Genomic DNA, 24,658 nt, shown 5'->3' on the forward strand with positions numbered 1-24,658 from the left:
ATAGGAGCAATGCATATAGCTTTTGATGACCTATGAAATGAAGGCTTAACTGACAATGGAACCAGTAGAGTCTCAGAAGACTATAGCCCACACGATTTGGATTCAGAATCAGCAATTGAAATTGAGTATGTGTGGACAAAGAATCTGAGTTAAATATTGGTGCAAACGAGGGGACAAACTGTTCAAGGTCTAGTGGTACCCTAGATGATAATCTATCCTAAAGAGGAGAAGACACGAGTAGCGATTCATTTAGCGACTCTACATGTGCTAGGATAAATGAAAAGAAATTGACCGCAAAATGGCTCAGTTATATGGGGGTATGTGATGCTCATCGGAAGTTGGTAGATAATTGGGGTAAATACCTTCAAAGCGTCATGAGGTGCAACCCACAAGCCATTGACATTGCACAATTAGAGGCCGCAGAGAAGCCAAAGTTGAGCCGTACTGTAAGGAGACACCAAAACGGAAAGTTATCTCAACAACTAAGGGAAGTGGAAGCAAAATCACAGTCCACAACACAACAAGATCCCACGGACTTACATCCTACGCCTGATCATTTCAAATCCTACACCACCGAGGAGCGTAAGGTTGTGTATACAAAGGCACAAAGAATACCTATTAATGGAAGTAATGGAGTCTATGATGGTCCGGCGGTAGTTAAAGAAATAGAGTTAGCGGACCCAGATGCGGACTCCAAACCCGTTTTTATTGCCCAAGACTTGACAGAGACTAAGGAATATGTACTTAAGGAGCTCCTCAAGGAATTCAAAGATATATTTGCTTGGACATATCATGACATGAAGGGTGTTCCACCTTCCGTAGTGCAACATATGATTCCAATGATTAGCAATGCTAAACCAGTCCAACAAAGACCGTACAATATGATTTCTAAGTATGCGAAGATTATTCAGGAATAACTCAAAAGCGTATCAAATGTGGATTCACATACCCTATTGATGAGCACTCAAAATGGGTGTCTCCAGTACTTATTGTGCCAAAAAAGAATGGGAAACTCAGAGTGTGCATGGATCTCAAGAAGGTTAATGATGCCACTAGAAGGGACCATTACCCCTTTCCATATTCGAAACATGTGCTTGAGAGAGTCGCAAGAAAGGAAGCTTATAGCTTTTTGGATGGGTACTCTGGTTACAATCCAATCATGATTACGCTAGAGGACCAAGCTGAAACCACTTTTATAACTGAATTTGGAGTGTTCGCGTTTTGTGTTATTAACTAATGCCATTGCTACATTCCAAAGTATAATAAACACTGCTTTTAGGGAATATTTAAGGGATTTTTGAGAAGGTTTTTTAGATGACCTTTGTGTTTATTCTTCGCGGAAAGAACATCTATCATCTTTACGAAAAGTGTTTGAAAGGTGCAGATTGTATCGCATCTCATTGAACCCTTTCAAATGCCAATTTTGGGTTAAGCATGGAGTCATTTTATGGCATATTGTGTCCAAGAATGGGATTTCCACAGATGAAAGCAAAATAAAAGCCATTGCTAATTTACCACCACCTACAAACTATCAGGGAGTCCAAAGATTCATGGGACATGTTGGTTATTATATCGATGGTTTATTTTAAACTTTGCTGAGATAGTTCGTCCATTGTACAAGCTTCTTATTGAGTTTCAATGGACCGAGGAGTGTGACCATGCCTATAAATTATTAAAAAGGGCCATGACAAGTGATCCAATACTACGAGTGCCCGATTGGAACATAATTTTCCATATGCATATTAATGCGTCAAACTTTGTTATTGGGTGTGTTTTAACTCAACCAGGAGAACATAAATTGGACTACCCCATTAGCTTTGCAAGTCGCCGAGTGAATGATGCTGAGAGGAACTACACCACTACAGAGTGGGAAGGTTTAGCTATGATTTATGCTGTAAAGAAATTTTGATGTTACCTTCTTGGCAACAAGGTTGTTTTTTATGTGGATCATCAAGCGTTGTTGTATTTGGTAAACAAACCATGTTCCACAGGCAGAATTTCACAAGGTGGTTATTAATTCTTCTTGAGTTTCATTTTATTGTCGTGTGAGACCCAATAAAAGGCATGTCATGGTTGATCATCTGTCTCGCATATCCAATGGTGAAGCCCCTACTTGAATCGATGATGAATTGCCAGGGATGTGATGAATGCCAACGTTACAAGACCGCACAGCGAAAGGATCGGATGCCCTTACATCCTATTAAAATGACCCAACCATTTGAAAAATGGGGTTTAGACTTTGTAGGCCCAATTAGTCCGGTAGCCCGTAACACCCAATCCCGATATATTATTGTCACGACACTATGTGACAAGTGGGCAGAAGCTAAGGCGACATGCAAAGCTGATGCAAGGTCACCCGCTAAGTTTCGCTTTGAAAACATTATTATGTGATTTAGTTGTCCCTTTGAAATTGTGAGTGATAATGGTACTCATTTTATAAATGAAGTGATAAAGGAACTCGCAACAAGCTTCATGATATCCCACCATAAGTCGACACCTTATTATCCGCAAGCAAATGGCCAAGTTGAGAATACTAACAAATAGGCAGCCAAGGCACAAGCAGAATTAAAAAAGATACAAGCTCAAATCGAGGCTCAAGAGTGATAACAACGTATTAGGCGCCAACGAGAGGCCAAACTTGGAGTTACACATGCATTTTTCAAGTTGAATCAGAGAAAGATTTGGAAGATTATGACCCACCTCTACAATACCCCGTCGAGTTAATATAACACCTATGGGAAAGTGCTATACAACGCTTTATTGGATACAGGAGCTAAAAATAATATGTTATCCTATGGAGTGTGATGTCAGTTAGGAAAATTGTCTTTATCCGAAAGTACCATCCAAGCCAAGGGTATCAACAAGAAGAACACTATTGTCTTTGAAAGCTTGCACACTCCTGTTACTTATGACAATGGGACCATGACCCAAAGCTTTTTGGTCATGCCTATGGGTGCTATGGAGGGCAACATAAACCTCGGACGTAACTGGATGTCTGCAACCAAGTGTACTATTGCTTGGGGAACGAGGAGTATCACGACACAGAAACAAACTCTCACTTCTGCCATGTAACATTTAATGGTCTAGTAACTTGTGTGTAGTGGATAATAGCATGAACATAGTGGGAATTTCATTAGAATAGCTTCCTAGTGAGAATAACAAGAGTGCTTGGGTGGAGAGAGCAACAAAAAGCATAACACCTAGGTAGATAGCATGAACAATACTTCAAAAGAGAGAGAAATTAAGCAATTGACAACACTTGAGGACCAGATTTGCATGGAGCCGGTCCCCCCTCCAAAAGGCTTTGTATTATGGTTTCTCCCATCAAGAGAGACATTTTCCAATACAATTCTTTGTGTTCCTTAGTGCAATGAAGATGGAAACTTCATGCACTAAGCAAAACACTTATCAAGCACAACATCGATTCCCTCACGGTCTCAGACCCAAGACCTCACACACCTTCAAAGATGGTGAGAGCCGGGTATGAGAGTAGATTGAGAGGAAGAAGGAGTATTCTTACGAGAAAGATGTACATCTCCTCACATAATCACTCATATTAGCATAGCTTAGCTTAGTAATTAGCATGGTAGAGGAGATGAGCATGCATTGAAGCTTGGCTCTTGGTTGGATTTGCATCACAAAGCCGAGAGTTGTTGGTGTAGGCCTCCCTTCTCACAACCTTGGAGTAGGTGGTAAGCTTTCCATTAAAGCTTGAGAAGGAGAGAGAGTCTTCTTTGCTTCACACATGAGATTGTGTGAGTGTGTGTGTGATAATGCTTTGCAAAAATCATCCCCCTCTCTCTCTCTTGGTCGACCCCCCTTGCTAATTACTCATGCTACAGCCCTATTGGACCTCCCCAACCTCAGCCAATGGAAATTAAGCAACATAAGTGATAGCCTTCTGACATGTGTCCCCCTTTCCCCTTTGTGAGAGCTTTATGTAATTATTAAATGCAACTAAACTCTCATTGGACTCCTTTGCCTCCTGGCCAATAGGAATCAGGCAAGCCATTGGGGTGTTGAATGCTCATTGGTCCCCTTGGGAGACTGTCCAATAGTCTTCTAGAGAGCTTAATTCTTATTGGTTCTTTTATTAAGTGTTTTTAAATTAATTAAACTAGATTTACTCTGGCCTAATTCTCATTGGTCCACCTCCATGGCCATCCAATAGGATTCGAGTACACCTTGTGGGCATCTGGCCTAGGGAGGTGACATGTGTCCCTCTTTCCCTTTGTGTACAAATGAAGATTGTGAGTGTGTGTGGGAGTTTCTCTCTCATCCCCTACTTCTTGGGCTCTCCCCCTCCTATGTAGGGCTTGACAAAGACTTTTTGGGACACACTCAAAGCATCCAATTCCCCTAATGTTTGACCTTTGGACACAACCTTTGAATTGTGGAACCTTAGCATTTTGGAAGTCTTAATGGGCTGAACCTTAGGGTCTTTTGAGCCCATTGTTGCACATAGCTCTTTTGCATATGGCCCCCCTTTGGATCCCTATTTTCCCTCCTTTGGATCCCTATTGTGGCCGTTGTGCTAGCTTAACCAATGTTCTAGCTTTTTCTCCCCTGACACTTCCCCATATTAAATGATCAGTTTAACATGAAAAAATCATTTAGGAGAATTAGATATTGATTATTATGAAATTACCTCTCTCTTGAAATCATAGTCGTCCTCGACTATGGGGTAGAGAAGATAAAGAATATTCATTAGTCCTTTTCGTAGAGGGTAGAGGATCCCTATGTTACCCTACGACATCGTTCCAGAATGGATGACTAATCCATTTGGCACTTGAGAGCCTAAGCTGCCGCAAGCATGTATGCACATTAGTCCTATCAGTCTTCCATATTAGAGTGACAAGCTCTACTTGGTGTTTGGGAGATGTCGTCTCCGCAAACTTGATCTAAGCATGCATACTACTTCATTTTTGTGCACAATAAAGAAAAAGAGAGTCTAATAAGACAAAAACTTTGTTCATTTTAAACATTTGTACATTTGCTTACTCTAGGGAAGCATTGTAAGCATTGACAAGGTTTAGGTTATCCTTTAATTGTATGCCTTGCATCCATCTAGCATCTTCAAAAGGATAATTCTTAAACTTATGAAGTTATCGTCGAATAGTCTTACCGCCTCTTAGTACCTTGTCTTTATGTCGGAGAATGGACTCTGGCTGCAACACCTCTTCTTGGTCCTTGATCTTCGGTGGGTCTTCAATAGTTGGTTCTTGAGGTGGCTCTTCTTTGTAAGGCTTTAATATGCTCGCATGGAAAGCATTGTGTATGAGCCAATGACTGGGCAACTTGAGTTGATAGGCCATCTCATTGATTGGCCTAAGAATCTGGAAGGAACCATAGTACCTTTTTGCTAACTTAGCATAGTACTTTTGGTGTCCCATAGGATTCTTGCCTCACGTGTGCCTTAATCGAGCCTTGGGAAATTTTAATAAGACCCAATCATTTTTCTTAAAGGCTTGGGCTCTTATGTGCTTGTCAGCAGCAGCCTTTTGCCTTTGCTTTGAGATAGAGATATCATCCTTAATCTTTTGGAAAGATTCTTGTAGGTCTCAGCTATACTCATCTGCAGCGAAGATCTTCCCGTGTACCTTAAGTAGCAAGGGACTTTTTGATCTTCCCTCAATTACCTCAAAAGGTGCTTTTCCCGTGAAAATATGTACAATGTTATTGTAGGCACACTCCATTAAGGGTAAATACTTCTCCCATTGGGATCCTTGATCTACTTTCGCTACATAGGCTTTTAGTAGATCGAGAATTGTTAGGTTAGCTATTTCACTTTGGCCATGCATTTGCGGGTGATATGACGAAGAGAAGTTTAGCTTTGTTCCTAAAATTCTCAAAGAGACCCTTCCAGAAATTACTGGTCATTCTAGGATCTCTATCCGACACTATGGACATTGGCAAGCCATGGTACTTGAAGATTTGTGAAATGAAGAGGGTTGCCATTTGATGGGCTTTGATAGTCTTTTTGACATGTATAAAATGAGCTTGTTTACTGAACCTTTCTACTATCGTCCATATTCTCGGATAGACTTAGGCAATCCATGGATATGCTCTCCCATGGTGAATTAGGGATTGGCAAAGGTTGAAGCAATCCAAGTTGCTTCCCTCTATCAAAGTCGCCTTTTGGCATACCACACATTTAGAAACATACTTTTGTATGTTTGCTTTCATGGTAGGCCAATATAAATATGTTTCAATCCCCTTTAGGGTAGACCGAATCCCTCTATGCCCTGCATAAGGAGGAGCATGAGATTCATACATTACTTTCTCACATAGTGAGCTAGTAATGCATAGTCTATTGCCGTAGAGAAGATAACCATCTTGTAAAGTAAATGGTTCCTCTTTCTTCCCTAGTGCAAGGGCTGAAATCACATCTCTAAAATCGGGATCAATAGATACTCATCTATTATAGAAGATAGATCATTGTGAGTTGCTATGGAAACCGCATTCACTCTCGGCCGTCTTGAGAGTGCATCGGCTACTGGATTATGCTTGCCAGCAATGTGAGCAATATGAAAATGAAATTGCGAAAGGAAATTTGCCCACCTCATTTGTTTGTCGGAGAGCTTGGTCTGCGTCATAAAGTACTTAAGACTTTGGTGATCCATTCGCAGAATGAAAGCAGTCCCCAATAAATAGTGCTTCCATGAGTCTAAGGCATGTAGAACTGCAAGGAGTTCCTTTTCATATATGCCTAGAGCTTGCTCAACAGGGTCGAGCCTTTGACTTTCATAGCCTATGGCGTGCCCTTCTTGAAGCAAAACAGGCCCAAGGCAATCACCACAAGCATCAAATTGGACCTCAAATGGCTTTGAGAGATCCGGTAGTGTAAGCACATGTTGAGAGATAAGCTTTTTGAAAGCATTGTTCTCCTCGGCATACCATGTGTACCTAACGTTTTTCATTGTTAGGTCATGTAATGGTCCTGCTATTAGTGAGAACTTTTCTATGAAGCGTCTATAGTATGCACACATACCTATAAGCTTCTTAATTCATGAAGATTCCTTGGTTTAGGCCATCCTTTTATTACCTCTAACTTTGATGTATCCATTTGGATGCCATCTTGAGAGATAACGTGACCTAAATACTGAATCTCTTGTAAGAAAAATTCACTTTTCTTTAGATTAACATAAAGATTATTCTCTCTTAGAACTTGAAATATTACCTGGAGGTGTTGCTTGTGTTCGTCTAATGAATTAGAGTAGATGATGGTATCATCAAAGAACACTCCAGTAAAGGTTCGGTGAGGCGTGGATAGCTTCTCCATCAAGCGGTTAAATGTGGCTGGTGCATTGGTCAAGCCAAAAGGCATGACAATGTATTCGTAAAGACCAAACGTAGTGCAAAATGCGGTCTTTACAATGTCTTGATCAACTATCCTTATTTGATGATAGCCACTTTTTAGGTCAATCTACGGAAGTAGGTGGACCCTTGTATCTTATCAGATAGGTCTTCTATCCGTGGAACGGAAAACCTATATTTGATAGTGATCCTATTTAGTGCTCTATAGTCGACACACATACGATATGTGCCGTCTTTCTTTTGCACTAGTAGCACAGGAGAACAAAATGGAAATGAGCTAGGCCTAACCATGCCCTTCTCAACTAACTCATGCACTTGCTGCATAATCTCCTCTTGTTGAGCTTGAGAAACTCTATAAGGAGGTTTGTTAGGTGGTGAACTTCCTGGAAAAAGTTAAATTGCATGGTCATCATTACCTCGTTTAGGAGGTAGCTCACAAGGGATGTCGTCAATAAAGACATCCTGAAATCCCTTGAGAAAATTGGATAACTCTATTTCCTTTTGATTGTGTATATTTTCTTTTGCTAAAACATTAGGTTCATTTTGAGAATCTTTAACAAAAATCATGTACACGAAAATAGAGCTCTTTATTGACTTGTTGAAAGCTTGTGTATGTACAATGGTATAGTGTTACCCATTTATATACATATCTTTTGAACTTAAAGGAGATTCTTCTTTCAGGGAATTTAACATTGGCAACCATGCGATCAAACCGTGGTGCCCCTAGGATTACATCCTCATGCTTGAGAGGAGAGATAAAGAAGTGCTCTTTGTCCACATAGCTTTGGACATGGAGCCTCAATTTCCCGATTAAGGGAGTGACTGAAGCTTCTTGCCCCTTGAAAGCACCGTCTGCAGGTAGGACATCTCCCATCTTGTAGGACATCTCCCATCGGAAGAAAAAAGCAAAGGGGCGTTCTTCCTCCATAGCAAACTTTAATTGGCTCAAGTTGAGGCACGGGCCCTCCATTTTTCTTCCGACCCCCCCCCCCCCCCCCCCCTCGGAAGAGTTGATGGCCTCTCTTAGCCCCCTTCACTTTTTCACTTTTCCTCTTCCACATTGTTCACACTAGGCGGCGGCACATTTAGGAAACCTTGTTTCTTCCGCCAGTTCAGTCTGAACCCAGCCTAAGTGGCGGCAAGCTTGGTTTCTCCCTCCGGGTAGCCTTAGGGTGGGTTCAGACAGCGTGGCAGAACGCACAAGGGCGTCCAATTGCCGTGGCTGCATCGGTTTGCTGCACACAAGCTTTGAGCCAGTTCACATGAGGAGATGGTTTGCAATTAGTTGGCAACTTTTTGGAAACCATTTTGTTCACGTGGAAAAAATTTGAGAAGGGGTTGGCAACAAGTTTGCAGCTGGTTCCTTTTTCGCTCCACCCTTGGGAGGAGAAGCAAGAATGCAACCAAAGAAAAAGACAAATTGTGACCACTTTTTTTTAGAAGTGTTTTATCAAAAGAATCCCTTGGGAGCTTTTTATAGAAACGTGCGCTCACCTTTTCCACTCTCTCTCTTGTCTTTTTTCTTCCCAACAAAACAAAAAGGTCCGCAAGGGAGCCTCCACGTGAACTTGAGTGCACCCGGTTGCCAACTAGTTGCCAACCCCACCTTCACTGCCTCTTTCTCTTCCGTCGGGCCCGCCATACCCCCCCCCCCCCCCCCCCCCCCCCTTCCTCTCTCAACATCTTCGCTCTGCCTCCTCCACGGCGGCAGGCTGATTCTTCCGCCGGGTAGGTCTGAACTCGCTCAAGCTCGCTCTCTCCCCCTGCGCGCTACAGACGCATCACACAGCTCCGCACACACGCCTGCGCGCGCGCGCTCGGACGCACGCACACACACGGACACACAGAGAGAGAGAGAGAGAGAGAGAGAGAGAGAGAGAGAGAGAGAGATCATGGGCGGAGTCCAGGAAGAGGAGTTTTGTGCTTACCACCCATCCTGGGATGACCCTTCATGTGCGCATAACCTAGCAGTATGGGTGTGTGGCGTCGATGATCTTCGACTGCTTCCATACAAAGTCTCACACCAGCTGGGTTAGTCTCACTTAACTCACACTGAAATTTCCTTTAAATCTGTACGTGAAGTCACATATTCTGTATCTCGATACAAGCTTTGCAGTTGCCAATAAGGCACGTCACGTTCGTGTCTGAGGGAGGCACTGCCTGCACACAGAGAGATAGAGAGAGGAGAGAGCTATCAACAGAAACAGACAGGCTTATATATTAGGGAAGCAAACTTTTTTAGCATTAAAGCCCTAAATTTAGCCATGCATTGTTTAAAAAAAGCCTATAAAAGGATTGGACAGCTACCCGAGCAGGTAGTGCCAACAAGTGAGATCTCATCAATGCTTAGACAATAGGAAACTGGCATGAAATCTGTTTGAAAAAAATTGCATATTGTTGGGTTGTGGAGAGCGATAAATGTTTTCTAGTTTTCTTCTTTATCAGTTGCCTGCAATACATGTGGTGGCAACAGTAGGTTTTCCACTCAAAAGGAAAGAAAACAATTCTGTGCTCTCAGCCATGCAAATTCTCTACTTTTTTTGTCTTTCACGTCACACAGAACCATTGAGAGATGATTGAAAGAACCCAGCATTCAAATGTACTTGATAATACATGCCAAGATTTGCTTGGCTTTGTCATTATGTGAGCATTGCTTGCATTCCATCTCCCTACTTTTAAGACTATAGTTGCCATTTAAACTCAAGATGAGTGGTGATCTCAATTTTTGCAGATTCCATTGTAGCTGATGACAAGTATTGCCAACAATTTAACCGCTTTTTGTGGCATTGGAACTTTTTCGCAGGTTGTAATGATGTAAGGGTGGAAGTAAAGGCTGTGGGAATATGTGGCAGCGACGTGCATTATGTAAAGGTGTGTCAAAGCTGGGTTTGCGTATAAGGTAAAGGGAAAGGGAAAAGGTTGGGGCAGGGCCCTACTAAGGCGTTGTTCTCAACATTGTAATTACTACGGAAACTCAATAATCTAGTGCTTGAGCTGCATGAAATTTATTCAGAATACGAACCACATCTCATAAACAACTACACACTTCTTTTAACGAAAACGAACCCCATTGTTGATTCTGGATGTGAATTTAATTGCAAAGATCATGTCAGAAGAAGCACTTGTGGTTGCAGAAACTCAGAAATTCTCGAGTTGCAATGAAAGAGCCGATGGTCTTAGGCCACGAGAGTGCTGGTGTTATTTGTGAGGTTGGAAGCTCAGTTACAAACTTGAAAGTTGGGGATCGTGTAGCTCTTGAAGCAGGAATTGCTTGCGGCTGCTGTACGCTCTGTAAGGAGGGAAGATATAATCTTTGTAGAGATGTCAGGTTTTTTGGATCCCCTCCTACAAATGGTTCTCTGGCTAAAGAGGTATGTTGTTGACTGTTGGAAAGTTGGGTAAATGTAAGAGTTAGTATAATAGCTATTTATGCTTATGTGATAACAAGTAAAGTGATTTAGTTTTTCCTTTTTCTGTTTTCTTGTGTCCCTTCTGTATTTTTGTGAGTGTTTTATCCACTCTTATAACTCATAAATTTTATCCATAGAAAATGAGAAAGGACTTGTGTCGTTTTGGCAGTGCTGAAAATGTTTTGAGGAATATTTTTATGAAGATAACAATAGTAACAGTAGCGAATGGGAGGGGGCATGTCCAATTAAATGGTCAGAGGCTGATGCATGCTTTCTTTCTCTCTTTTCGTGAGGTCACTGTTCTTTGGGACAAAATTCGCGTTTTGCTAGCTCTGCTATTGGCTTTGCTTTATTTGAGTAGGAGCAATTGTCAATGCTATTCTGATAGCTGTGCCATCATTATGTGCTAGAAGATACTTACTGGGCCACTGATGTTTGGACCACCAGCTATCCATGGTTTGACACTATTATTTCTGGAAATTTACTACAATGCCTGCCTAGGTTGGATCTAAATTGTATACCATGGTTCGCACAAGAAAAACCTTTCATATTAAATCCAAAGGCAAAGACAAGAGCTTGCACAAGGACAAAGGCAAAGGCAAGCTTGATGAGGAGAACAGTGACAATGATTCTACCAATGACTCAACAATGTATGCCGGTGTGGCATAGAGTGCACTGACAAGAGTGTCTACTAGTTCACTAGTGGGTGCCGCAACATGCTTTAGCCATAGACCCATTGGCGGCAGAGGGGCAAGTTGTGCTTCCAATACTTGATTTGCACTCGTGCGTTGGAGTTCAAGGCATCGATGCTTGGGCCTGTGTGTCGAAGTTTAAAGCACATTGCATCTAGCGAGGAACCAACATGACATATACAAAACACTATGGATGTGTTACAGGTTGTTGGCAGGGTTACGACAAGTTTGTTCCAAAGTCCATTACCTTGAAAATCTTGGACAGGATTCTTTGACGTAGTGTGTCTTTAGTTCAACTTTTTTTTTTAGCAAGAAAAGAGATCCTTCTATTAGTTAATGAGAACTGCCCAAAGGCTAAAAACCACCTCTACGAGAGAGGGCTACAATAGAAAAATGGGGAGACTCCCAGTGAGAAAAAATATGTACAATGAAGGCTAAATGACGAGACAGGAGGAGGAAAAAGCCATGCTGGTGGCATGTAATGCCATCTAGGCACACCTTGAACCATGGTGAAGAAAGGGCTTGGGTGCCATAGTCGTAAGAAAGCCTCTCGGCGTTGCTGCATGAGGTCGGAGCTTCCCTGAAGTCTTTCAAACTGACCCTTGAGTGTGTATCAGCTCCAGCCGAAGATCGCGAACAATTTTTGCCGGTGTAATAGGCCGAGCCTTGAAGATGCGGAAGCAGCGGGCCCGCAAAATGAACCAGAGTGTGAGGCCGCTTCCAACACCACTCTCTGTCACTACACCACTCCTGAGGGATGAACTCTTTGGCAAGCTGTAGTGTAGGTCGACCCTCCTAGATCACTATCATCCTGCTGGTGGAAGCCAGCTCAAAGCGGAGTGTTGTGCCTATGAGTGGACCAAGATGCAGCACCGATAAGCCGCTGTGTACCAATTAACTCCCAACTGCTGTAGCCTTGTGCGCTACCATCCACTGAAAAATGGTAACTCTCCTCGGCTGCCTGCTGTCCCACAACCGCTCCCAAGAAACTGACAGGAACTCAACCGTGAGACCACCCTCCTGCCAATGAAGTGCAGTAGCTAGGCGAGCCTCTCTTTGTGATGTCAGTATGTGTCACCCCAAACGAGCTGTGTACTGGAAGAAGGGAGTCCATTGGTGGTCGATTGAAGAGAAAGGATCTCACCAGAACCACTCGCCTTGGTCCCACTGCACTCGTGCCAGAGGGCAGCTCTCTCACGCCCAAAGCTGCTAGTGTCCTGACTCAAGATCTGCTGGGCCAAGATCGATGACAAGTTCTCCCACAGATGCCCACAACTCGAATCCTTTGAAAACAGCACTCTGCAACCTGTGGCGCCTCTCTACTGAGACTCTGTGAAGCCGGCCCTTCCCCTGGACCTCGAAAAACATGGGGGGGGGGGGGGGGTATTGTCTTCGAGCAAGCCCCAATTGCAATGAGGACCTCCAAGCGTGTGAAGGCCCCCATCCACCTGGGAGCTGTGACCTCTAGAGGGGTGTGCCACTTAGATGGGATGGCCTCTGTGATATCCTGACACATGCTCTGCACTCTCCTCATGCCTCGTAGCTGGATGCTCTGGACCTCCTTGGGGAGGTCTAAAAACTATAGCCCGTCACCGAACGTGCAAGTTGGACCCTTTGCCATGGGACCCCAAGAAACATGAGGCCTGTTGCCCACCAAGTGGCCTCTGTGTGTGCTAACCATGGGGTTCCAAACAATTGGCCGTCTCAAGCGCTCCTCCATGCAAGTGGGCTGGTGCTGCTCCAGGCCACTCCTCAGCTGCTCCCAGGACCTAAGCAGACTCGTGGCAAAGCGGTCCTCCCAACTCCTGCTCAAGTCAACCCGGCGCATCTCCGTAAAAATCCACCTGATGGACGGTCTCCAAGGGCCACCCATATGAGGAACTCGGCACGAATCCGCTATAGCAACAACTCCTTCCAGGGCTCCTCCCTTGGAAGAAGTCCTCTGACCACCAACTTCCCAAGGAGGGCTCTGCTATGCTGTGCTGGGTCGATCCCTAACCCTCCCTGAGAACATGGTACGGTAATGACGTGCCAGGACACTTTGGTTGTGGCTGACTGAGTGTCGCGCCCTGAACACAAAAAAATTCTTGATCAGCCTCTCCAGCTCGCTGATACAGGAACTTGAGAAGATCCAATAGGACGTGATGTACCACATAATAGCCAACAGCATCTGGTTGACCACTACCACTCTACTAGCCAAAGAGAGCCGTGCAGAACTCCAATGTAGCAGCTTCCTCCTAATGGAGAGGAGGAGGGGAGCAATCTTGTAAGGTGCAGCGGAAGTGAATGTTGAACTTTGCTCAAGATGAGTGCTCCGGACTGTGCTCAAGGGTTCCTTTTACTTACGGAAGGGAGAGCCTTCCGTTGCTTTAGTGAGAGAGGGCAAGTGATCACAAACAAAGTGGATAAACACTGTGAATGAAGGTGCTGAGACTGAGAGATAGAGAGAGAAGAATACGACACCAGAATGTTGTCAAACCCTCCTTCTAAGGCCCCACTCTCTATGGCGAGAGCGGTCTATTGCTATTGATTGCACAAATCTCTACAATGCTTTGGACTTGCCGATCGATGAGGACGACGATGAGACGGGCTGAAATTTGAAAACGCTAAGGGCTGAAACTTGCAATCTTTATTTGTTGAATTTTGACTCTATGTCTGTGACGACGATGCGACGACGACACGCTGAAAACGCAGATGCTGAAATCTGCGTTTTCCGGGCTGAATCTGGAAACTTCGGTGGATCTGACCGTGCGTCGAGGATATGCTGCGGGAAGGTGAGATCTGCGAGGTTTGGGACTTGTTCTGCGGTGTCTTGATGCTGAAAACTGAAAACGCTGGTCTAACTGATGATTTTGTCGCGGTAGATCTGCAAAATACTGAGGCTGATCTGCAAATCAAAAACGCTACGGCTGAATGCTGTCGAGATGCAAAAACGCTAGGTGTCCTTTTGTGGTCTGCTAACGCTAGGTAGATCTGCAAGTTGCAAAACGCTGGCTGATCTTTGGTTTGTGGCTGAAAACGCAAGGTTGACTGCCGGGGGGGGGGGGGGGGGGTTTGCTGAGAAGGTGCCTGCCGAACACTTGGTTCTTGTTGCTTCCTCTGCCAGAAAGTGCTAGCGCTAGGGTTTCTTATATACTTGGCTTGCTAAATTGCCCTACCTAGTTTCCCAACAAAAGTCACTTAAAAATAATAAAAGAAAATTGACTAAAATAGGGAAAATAGGTCTATGCACTGTGAAAATGCTCTTGATGGGTTCTGATGGTAATCTGATGATCATGGTGTGTGCAACCAAAGGATATGCATCTACTTTAAGTGTCTGGACATGCACGGTTTGCGAACAGACTCACAAAAGTGCCAGATCACTTCCTAATCTAAGCCGACTGAACTGAACAGAACCCATGTCATGAAGTAGCTTGTTCACGTACACATAGGGTTAGATGTGCACGTGACATCCCCTCCTTTCCAAAGTGAGGTATTGGTACCGAATTGTATGGCGTCGAGAGAGATCGCCATCAGTGTCTGGAATTTGGAAAGGACTCTTCATCGGTCCACTCTGATGCGTGGGTCATGCGATACTTGAACTTCATAAAGGTTTGCAACGCTTGCTTCTCTGGGCCGCACCGAAAGCGACACAAAGTCGTCTGCGGCTCCTTCAATGCTTCAACTTCGTCTATAGTCATGCGTCTACCTTGTTCAAGAATCTCTGAGGGTGAAAATTCGTGAAACCACTTCCAATACAAAAACATGAACATACCCATTCCATGTAAAGTGACTGGAAAAATTATAGTCTTCCTCAAAACTGTGCATGCAATGTAGATGAACATATAGACGGAGTGCCAAACCGTTCATCAAACACACGCAAATAATGGGGTCGAATCTTGAGTTGGTGCCTCCATAGGAGTTGGTGCAATCCTTGGTGTAGATGGGGAAGGGGGAGGGTCGGAAAAACCTCCTGGTGGGAAAAATTCTTCTTCACCACCCTCATGCTCATCACCTTCATGCAAAGTATCCATTCCGCTTCTGGTGATGACCATACACTGAAGTCTTGGGTACTTAAGTTCACGAGGAACTTGGGTTCTTGGGTTCGAGGGTCTTGAGTTCTTGTGTCATGTGACACATCCAGCCCTATGTGTCCGTGGACAAGCTACACCATGATCAGGGTTCAGTCAGTTCAGTCAGTCTAGATTAGAAGTGATCTGGCACTTTTGTGAGTCTATTCGTAGACCGTGCATTCCCAGTCACTTAGTGTAGATGCATATCCTCTGGTTGCACACAACATGATCATCAGTATTCCCTTCAGAATCCATCAGATTCAGTCAGGGGAATTTTCTAGTGCATTTAGTCTATTTTCCCTATTTTTGGTATTTTTCACTTATTATTTTCAAGTGACTTTCCAACAAAAGTAGGTAGGGCAATTTTGCTAAGTTAATATATAAGCAAACAAAAGTTAGCACTAAATGGCAGAAGAGGCAGCAGGAGCTTCCCGCCCAACAGGCACCTTCTCAGCAGGAATCCCTCAGCACCTCTAGCGTTTTGGGATCCCCATCCTCGCCACATCAGCCCAGCGTTTTAGCATCGCCATACAATCTCCCCTCTTGGCGTTTCCTCCCCCAACAGCCATCGCCAGAAAGGCCTACCTCCTGGCGTTTTTCCCCATGACCGGCAACCCGACACCGGCCATAAGCCCTAGCGTTTTTCAGCCAAAACAGTGCAGTCTCATTGGCGTTTTTCAGCCCAGAACGTAGCTAACAAAAACACAGATTTTCAGCAGTAGCAAAAACGCAGATTTCAGCAGATAGAAATGCAGCAGATTCAGCCTAAGTGGTTGTAGAAGTTTCCCCCATTTTCAGCCCATGAAAACGCAGCCAAAACAGTCATTTTCAGCCACCGAAACAGCCCCGAAATTCAGCAGTTAGAAGACCACATATTTCAGCCCTAAAGTCATCATCGTCATCACCGTCGTCGTCATCGGCATAGTCCTATATTGCATCAGTCCATTGCATCGTCATTGTAACACTTTGTGCAATCAATAAGTAGACCACTCTCGCCGACAGGAGTGGGGCCTTCGGAGGACGGTTTTACAACATCTCTGGTGTCGTATCTCTCTTCTCTCTCTATCTCTGAGTCTCATACACTCGCACGCACAGTGTCCATTCACTTTGTTTGTGATCATAGCACTTTCCATTAAGAATTGAAGGCTCTCCCTTCCATAAGAACTAAAAGGAACCTTGAGCATAGTTCGGAGCACTCATCTTGAGCAAAGCGCAACATTCATTCCGCTGCACCTAACATCTTGGTTCTTGAGGGTCTTTAGGTTCTTGAGGGTCTTGAGTCTTGAGGTTCTGGAGTCTTGAGGTTCTTGAGGATCTTCTTTAGCTTGCAATCTGCGTTAGAGAAGGATCTTCTCTTACCCGAGCTCTTCTCTTTCCCGCGGGCGCAGCCCTTAGCGGCCTTGCGCTCACACCAAGGTTGCTTTTTCCCACCTCACGTTGATTGGCCGGCCGCTAAGTGCACGGTCCGCTCTCACTGAGTGAAAAGAGAAACAAGGGGAGGTTGGACAAGCCCTTCTTTCTTGGGGTTTCCTGTCACTCTTCAAAAACACGATTAGGAATCGACACGCCCAAAGTGGACTTGGGTTACGTGCGACCGCAACAAGCAAAAAAAATTATGTGGTTCTTTCTTTGAGTGATACAAAACATTGTCGAAGCTCTGATACCACTGTAAGGTGCAACGGAAGTGAATGTTGAACTTTGCTCAAGATGAGTGCTCCGGACTGTGCTGAAGGGTTCCTTTTACTTACGGAAGGGAGAGCCTTCCGTTCCTTTAGTGAGAGAGTGCAAGTGATCACAAACAAAGTGGATAAACACTGTGAATGAAGGTGTTGAGACTGAGAGATAGAGAGAGAAGAATACGACACCAGAATGTTGTCAAACCCTCCTCCTAAGGCCCCACTCTATGGTGAGAGCGGTCTATTGCTATTGATTGCACAAATCTCTACAATGCTTTGGACTTGCTGACAATGTCGACGACGATGAGGACGACGACAAGACGGGGGTTGAAATCTGAAAACACTAAGGGCTGAAATGTGCAAATCTTTATCTGCTGAATTCTGACTGTATGTCAGTGTCACGTAGCACATCCAACCCTATGTGTCCGTGGAAAAGCTACAGCATGATCAGGGTTCCATCAGTCCAGTCAGTCTAGATTTAGAAGTGATCTGGCACTTTTGTGAGTCTATTCGTAGACCGTGCATGTCCAGTCACTTAGTGTAGATGCATATCCTCTGGTTGCACACAACATGATCATCAGAATTTCCATCGGAATCCATTAGAATCAGTTAGGGGAATTTTCCAGTGCATTTAGCCTATTTTTCCTATTTTTGGTATTTTTCACTTATTATTTTTAAGTGACTTTCCAACAAAAGTAGGTAGGGCAATTTTGCTAAGAAATTATATAAGCAAACCCAAGTTAGCACTTTCTGGCAGAAGAGGCAGCTGGAGTTTCCGCTCAACAGGCATCTTCTCAGCAAGAATCCGCAGTACCTGAGCAACTCCTTGGCGTTTTTGGTCTCTCCATCCTCGCCTACATTCAGCCTAGCGTTTTCAGTTCCCCCATCGCCCGCACACTCTTGGACAACGGTCAACGTTGTCAGCCTTCCCACATTCAGACGGTCAACGTTGTCAGCCTTCTTGGACAGCAGCAGATTCGGCCCTAGTTGGTTGCAGAAGACCCCCATTTTCAGCCTCGAAAACGCAGCCAAAACAGTCATTTTCAGCCACGGAAACAGTCCCGAAATTCAATAGTTAGAAGACCACAGATTTCAGCCCTAAAGTTGTCGTCGTCATCACCGTCGTCGTCACCGACATAGTCACAGGTTGCATCAGTTTCCATGCATCGTCATTGTACCACTTTGTGCAATCAATAAGTAGACCACTCTCGCCGACAAGAGTGGGGCCTTCAGAGGAGGGTTTTTGTCACCAGGAGGTGTATTTTTCCTGTTGCCTTTCGTAAATAAGTACTAGATATTTTTATTTATTTTATTTTTACTTGTTTTCCCCGGAACCCTTGAAAAGGTGCAAGTGGACATTGCATGGCCAGTGTGAAACGGCTGCGGCCGAATAGGTTTCTCACAGCGGGAGTCTGGGTCGGTCAGTCTGGGACTGGTCGGGCCAGTTAGCAGTGAATTCTGATGAGTATCGAAGCCTGTGCGCGCCAAATGAAGTCTGGGCCACTCGGAAAGTCACTTATAACTTTTTAAGTCAGTGGGAACTAGAGAATTAACTCAAAAGGGGCAAATTGGACACATGGCGGCTCCAGGCAGTTTTGCCACTTCCATCAGCAAGAGGGGGCGCCCAATTTGAGAGAGAGAGGCTGATTTGACACACAAGTGAGCTATAGTGTGTGTGAGTAGTGGGTGCAAGTCTACAGCTTTAATGGAAAGCTTGCCTTCTCCTTTGTCTCATGTAGCGCGATGATTTTCTCTCGTGCATCTCTCTCCCCCCTTTGGCACATATGGTAATGCCCCACTAGATGGGCTATTCAGATGAACATGTACAGTTCTGGGGGTTTATGCGCGTTTGCCAAGGCAAGAACCTTCTGAACAGGAACCGGATTAGCTAATTGCTAATCCCCCACAGGTACGCACAGTTCCATCGCGAAAGATTGCGAGTATGGAGAGTTTTCTCGCGTGAAAACTCGTCCGATTCACAGGGGAACTGTCCCATTGCGTGCGGGAGCCCTTGGGACACGCTTAGGCGTGTTCGCTCCGCTAAAAATGATCCGAAACAGCAAATTACAGCCTGCTGTGTTTTTCTGCAGGTTTAGGGTTTCGCACCTAAATTGCAAGGGAACACCGGGGGAGCCTCGTGAGAGCCTTGGGATGCGTGTATAGGCTTTTGGGCACCCGGCAGTGAAAAACAGGGAATTACAGCCCGCTGAACTTCTGTGACAGCTCACCAGAAAGCTTCCAGATAGCGAGGGAATCCGTCCTAGATAGGTGCTTTTGACCTACAGGGGTTTTTGCGCCGTTATGTTGCGAGAATCAGGTCGAAAACCTGCGTTTTCAGCCCACGCCAGGTTTGGACAGCTTTGTGAAAGCTTTTGCGAAGTGGTCGGATCGTCTACCTTAATTTGAATAAAGAAATACCAAAAGGGGCGCCAGTCTTTGGGGCCTACAGGGTGTCGGTCTCGTGTGCGCAGTGACATTCTAGTCGCTGGACGCAATTGTGTTCTCTTCCCTTCTCAGTGCTCTATGTAAAGTTAACTGGTAATTGAAATAGTACCGCCCTCTACGTTGTCCAGGCCGGTTATAGTTTTACGTCTCTGGTGTCGTATCTCTCTTCTCTCTCTATCTCTCAGTCTCATACACTTGCACGCATAATGTCCATTCACTTTGTTTGTGATCATAGCATTCTCTCATTAAGAACGGAAGGCTCTACCTTCCATAAGGACAAAAGGAACCTTGAGCACAGTTCGGAGCACTCATCTTGAGCAAAGGGCAAACAATCATTCCGTTGCACCTTACATTGGTATCAGAGCTTTGGCAGGCAGTGTTCTGTATCACTCAAGGAAAGAACCACAAGAACCACAAGAATTTTTTGCTTGTTGAGGTCGCACGAACCCAAGTTCGCTTGGGCGTGTCGATTCCTAATCGTGTTTGTTGAAGAGTGACAGGAATCCCAGGAAAGAAGTTCTTGTCGAGCCTCCCCTTGTGTCTCTTTTCACTCATTGAGAGTAGACCGTGCACTTAGCAGCCGACCAATCGACGTGGGGTGGGAAAAAGCAACCTTGGTGTGAGCGCAAGGCCGCCAAGGGGTGCGCCCACAGAAAAGAGCAGAACTCGAGTGAAGAGAAGATCCTTCTCAACACAGATTTGCAAGCAAAAGAAAACCTCAAGAACCTCAAGAATCCCAAGAACAAAACCCTCAAGAACCCAAGTTCCTCGTGAACTTAAGAACCCACAAGAACCCACGATTGCAGAATGGTCATCACTTGAAGCGGAATGGATACTTCGCTTGGAGGTGATGAGCATGAGAGGCGAAGAAGAATTTTCCCCACCAGGAGGTTTTTCCGACCCTTCCCCATCTACGACACCGATTGCACTAACTCCAATGGAGGAGTTGGAGCTCTTGTTTATGGAACAGAATTTACAACGCGAAGCAAGAAATGCCGCAAGAATGGCAGCCATAGCGCGTGAGCGCGAGCAAGCACGCTTGGAAGCCAAAGAACGACAAGCCAAATTGGATTGTGAATTCAAAGAAAGAAAAGCAGACACGCAGAAGACGAAGCAAAAAGACAAGCAGAGAACAAAGCAAGACAAGCAGAATTTGATCGCGAGATCAAAGCAAGAAGGGTAGAGTTCTTGCGACTCTTTTCTCAAGCTCAGGCACAAATGCAAGAGGTTCGGGAAAAGGAGACTCTCTCAGTCTCTTCTTCTCCAACGCATGACACACAGGATTTGCATGATTGTGTGAAGCATGATGATGATTTGATTGACAATGACTTGCATGATGATTTGAATGACATTGATTTGGATGATAATGATGAGCATGATGATTTGCATGATCAAGATGTGATTTCTCACTAGCATGACGATTTGCATGAAGAAGATGTGATTGTTCACAAGGATGATGTGTTAGTGGATGCTTTTTCTAGCGAAGCTAACCTCGTTGCAGATTCGATCAATCACGAAGCACCGATCTTGGCTTTCGAGCCGAGGTTCAAAGAACCCCCACATGACGATTCGATCATTCAGGAAGAAGCGATCTTGGCTCTCGAGCCTAGGTCCAAAGAACCCTCACATGAAGTATTATGTGTTCGCATGATTGATACGCACGTATTGTTCGAGTGTTTCATTCGTGATCGTTTCCTGTATTTTAGTCAATGTCTTTATGTGATCCCTTTTATTAGGCATGACATATTGTATGTTGAGCACGTTTCTCTCATGAATGAGCACGAATATATGCGGATTTTGCATGAAAATCTGAAAAGTATGTATGTAAGGAAGCCACATTCCATGTCTCTTCCTTGGCATGACACAGTTTCCGAACGAGCACATGAAAGTATGAGCACCAAGCATGGGCATTTCCATTGTGAATTGCCACAATTGATTGCTCTAGATCAAAAGAGAAAGATTCGATCTCATTGTTTGCGCGTATGTGCTGAACGGTTTAGCACTCCGTCTATTTGTTCATCTACATTGCATGCACAGTCTTTGAGGAAGACAAGATTTTTCCCACTCACTTTACATGGAATAGGTATGTTCATGGTTTTGTGTTGGAAGTGGTTTCAGGAATTTTCAGCCATGAAGATTCTTGAAGCAGAAAGAAGCATGCCTCTCGACGAAGTTGAAGCATCGAAGGAGCCACAGAAGACTTTGTGTCGCTTTCGGCGCGGCCAAAGAAGCAAGCGTTGCAGACCTTTATGAAGTTCAAGTACCGCACGACCCACACAACAGAGTGGGCTGGCGAAGAGTCCCTTCCAAGATTCCTGATGCTTTTGGCGATCTCCCTCGATGCCATATAGTTCGGTACCAGTACCTCACTTTGAAAAGGAGGGGATGTCACGTGACACATTCAACCCCATGTGTTCGTGGACAAGCTACAGTATGATCAAGGTTCCGTCAATCCAATCAGTCTAGATTTAGAAGCGATCTGGCACTATTGTGAGTCTATTCGTAGACCGTGCATGCCCAGTCACTTAGTGTAGATGCAAATCCTCAGGTTGCACACAACATGATCTTCAGAATTCCCATCAGAATCCATTAGAATCAGTTAGGGGAATTTTCTAGTGCATTTAGCCTATTTTCCCTATTTTTGGTATTTTTCACTTATTATTTTTAAGTGACTTTCCAACAAAAGTAGGTAGGGCAATTTTGCTAAGAAATTATATAAGCAAACACTTTCTCGCAGAAGAGGCAGCAGGAGTTTCCGCTCAACAGGCATCTTCTTAGCAAGAACCCGCAGTACCCTCAGCACCCGCAGTACCTCAGCAACCCCTTGGCGTTTTTGGTCTCTCCATTATCGCCTACATTCAGCCTAGCGTTTTTAGTTCCCCCATCACCCACACACTCTCTAGTCATGGCGTTTTCCTTGCAGTGATCGCCATCAGTCCCACAGGCCAGCGTTTTGCTAAACGCTACACAAGGACATCAGCAGTTCTCAGATTTTGCTAGCGTTTTTCAGATCTGCCAGCGTTTTTGGTTTTCAGTCATTCCGCAGCAGACGGTCAGCGTTGTCAGCCTTCTTGGACCAACAGCAGATTCGGCCCTAGTTGGTTGCAAAAGACCCCCATTTTCAGCCTCGAAAACGCAGTCAAAACAGTCATTTTCAGCCACGGAAACAATCCCGAAATTCAGCAGTTAGAAGACCACAGATTTCAGCCCTAAAGTTGTCGTCGTCATCACCGTCGTCATCACCAACATAGTCACAGGCTGCATCAGTTTCCATGCATCGTCATTGTACCACTTTGTGCAATCAATAAGTAGACCACTCTTGCCGACGAGAGTGGGGCCTTCGGAGGAGGGTTTTACAACGTCTCTGGTGTTGTATCTCTCTTCTCTCTCTATCTCTCAGTCTCATACACTTGCACGCACAGTGTCCATTCACTTTGTTTGTGATCATAGCATTCTCTCATTAAGAACGGAAGGCTCTACCTTCCATAAGGACAAAAGGAACCTTGAGAACAGTTCGGAGCACTCATCTTGAGCAAAGCGCAAACAATCATTCCGTTGCACCTTACAGACGGCGACGACGACGATGCGACGACGATGCGTTGAAAATGCAAATGCTGAAATCTGCGTTACCGGGTTGAATCTGCAAACTTTGGTGGATTTGACCGTGCGGCGAGGATATGTCCAGGAGGTGAGATCTGCGAGGTTTAGGACTTGTTCTGCGGTGTCTTGATGCTGAAAACTGAAAACGCCGGTCTAATTGATGATTGTGTCGCGGTAGATCTGCAAAATGCTGAGGCTGATCTGCAAATAAAAAACGCTAGGGCTGAATGCTGTCTAGATGCAAAACTGCTAGGTGTCCTGCTGTGGTCTGCTAACGTCGGGTAGATCTGCAAGTTGCGAAACGTTGGTTGATCTTTGGTCTGTGGCTGAAAACGCAAGGTTGACTGCCCGGGGGGGGGGGGTCTTGCTAAGAAGGTGCCTGCTGAACACTTGGTTCCTGTTGCCTCCTCTGCCAGAAAGTGCTAGCGCTAGGGTTTCTTATATACTTGGCTTGTTAAATTGTCCTACCGAGTTTCCCAACAAAAGTCACTTAAAAATAATAAGTGAAAATTGGCTAAAATAGGGAAAATAGGTCTATGCATTGTAAAAATGGTCTTGATGGTAATCTGATGATCATGTTGTGTGCAACCAGAGAATGTGCATCTACTCTAAGTGTTTGGACAGGCACGTTTGCGAACAGACTCACAAAAGTGTCAGATCACTTCCTAATCTAGGCTGACTGAACTGAACTGAACTTAACCCATGTCATGAAGTAGCTTGTCCACGTACACATAGGGTTAGATGTGCACGTGACAAGTCTGTTGCTCTAAAGACAAATCCAGGCCAACCTGACAATCCAAATATTGTACAGCAGTGTGTGGGGGTATCCACCTGAAGCCCTCACCTGGCGACGAGTTAGGTGTAGGAGCAGTGCCAACCCAGAAAGCCACAATCTTTCTTCCGTTGATCAATGCCGCTGATGCACAACAAAACACCTGAAGAGCCTGCTTACACCTGTGCAAATTGGCCTCATGGCCCTCCAAGTACAAGCCTCGATCGTCGGCAAACTTGGCGTCAAGCAACTCGTCTCCCCTAATATGGAGCTCTAGACCACGCAAACCAAGTTCAACCAACCTCCTTTGAAGTCAAAAATCTGCTCATTGCCTTAGCATAGAAGAGAAAGAGGAAGGGGGCAAGAGGGCAACCGTGTCTAACGGTGTCTCACTTCTTCACCCGAGAGTAAAATCAATCATTGAAACCAATATTAAAATCAGAGTCAAACATTCAAATCGACACCGAGACAGGTTCAAAACAAATACCATCCATTTTTAACAAATTCCAAACATGATCACGAAACAAGTTCTCAAACAGATTTCAAACTTATAAAGCAATCTCGACATCAATCGAGCTAAAAGTCGATCGACTTTCCATCCCGTAACCTGCACCAAAAATTAGGGTTAGATTATTTCCATAAGGTCGTAGCCGACCACAGTATCGTCCATCAGCTCTTGGACAGAGTGTTCCTC

General features: G+C 44.7%; 1 protein-coding gene across 1 annotated transcript in view; it reads left to right on the forward strand.

The window, feature by feature from the left end:
- Positions 1 to 8,988: 8,988 nt before the first annotated feature.
- The window catches only part of LOC147443838 (L-idonate 5-dehydrogenase-like), a 78,261-nt gene continuing 62,591 nt past the window's right edge, over positions 8,989 to 24,658 (forward strand). The window contains exons 1-3 of the mRNA XM_086526637.1: positions 8,989 to 9,348; positions 10,121 to 10,188; positions 10,452 to 10,688. Coding sequence (XP_086382763.1) covers positions 9,210 to 9,348; positions 10,121 to 10,188; positions 10,452 to 10,688 — 444 coding nt within the window. The 5' untranslated portion in view covers positions 8,989 to 9,209. The remainder of the gene's footprint in view (positions 9,349 to 10,120; positions 10,189 to 10,451; positions 10,689 to 24,658) is intronic.

The sequence above is a fragment of the Adiantum capillus-veneris genome, chromosome 13 (assembly GCF_014529385.1).
Source record: "Adiantum capillus-veneris isolate H3 chromosome 13, ASM1452938v2, whole genome shotgun sequence".
NCBI classification, from domain to species: Eukaryota; Viridiplantae; Streptophyta; class Polypodiopsida; order Polypodiales; family Pteridaceae; genus Adiantum; species Adiantum capillus-veneris.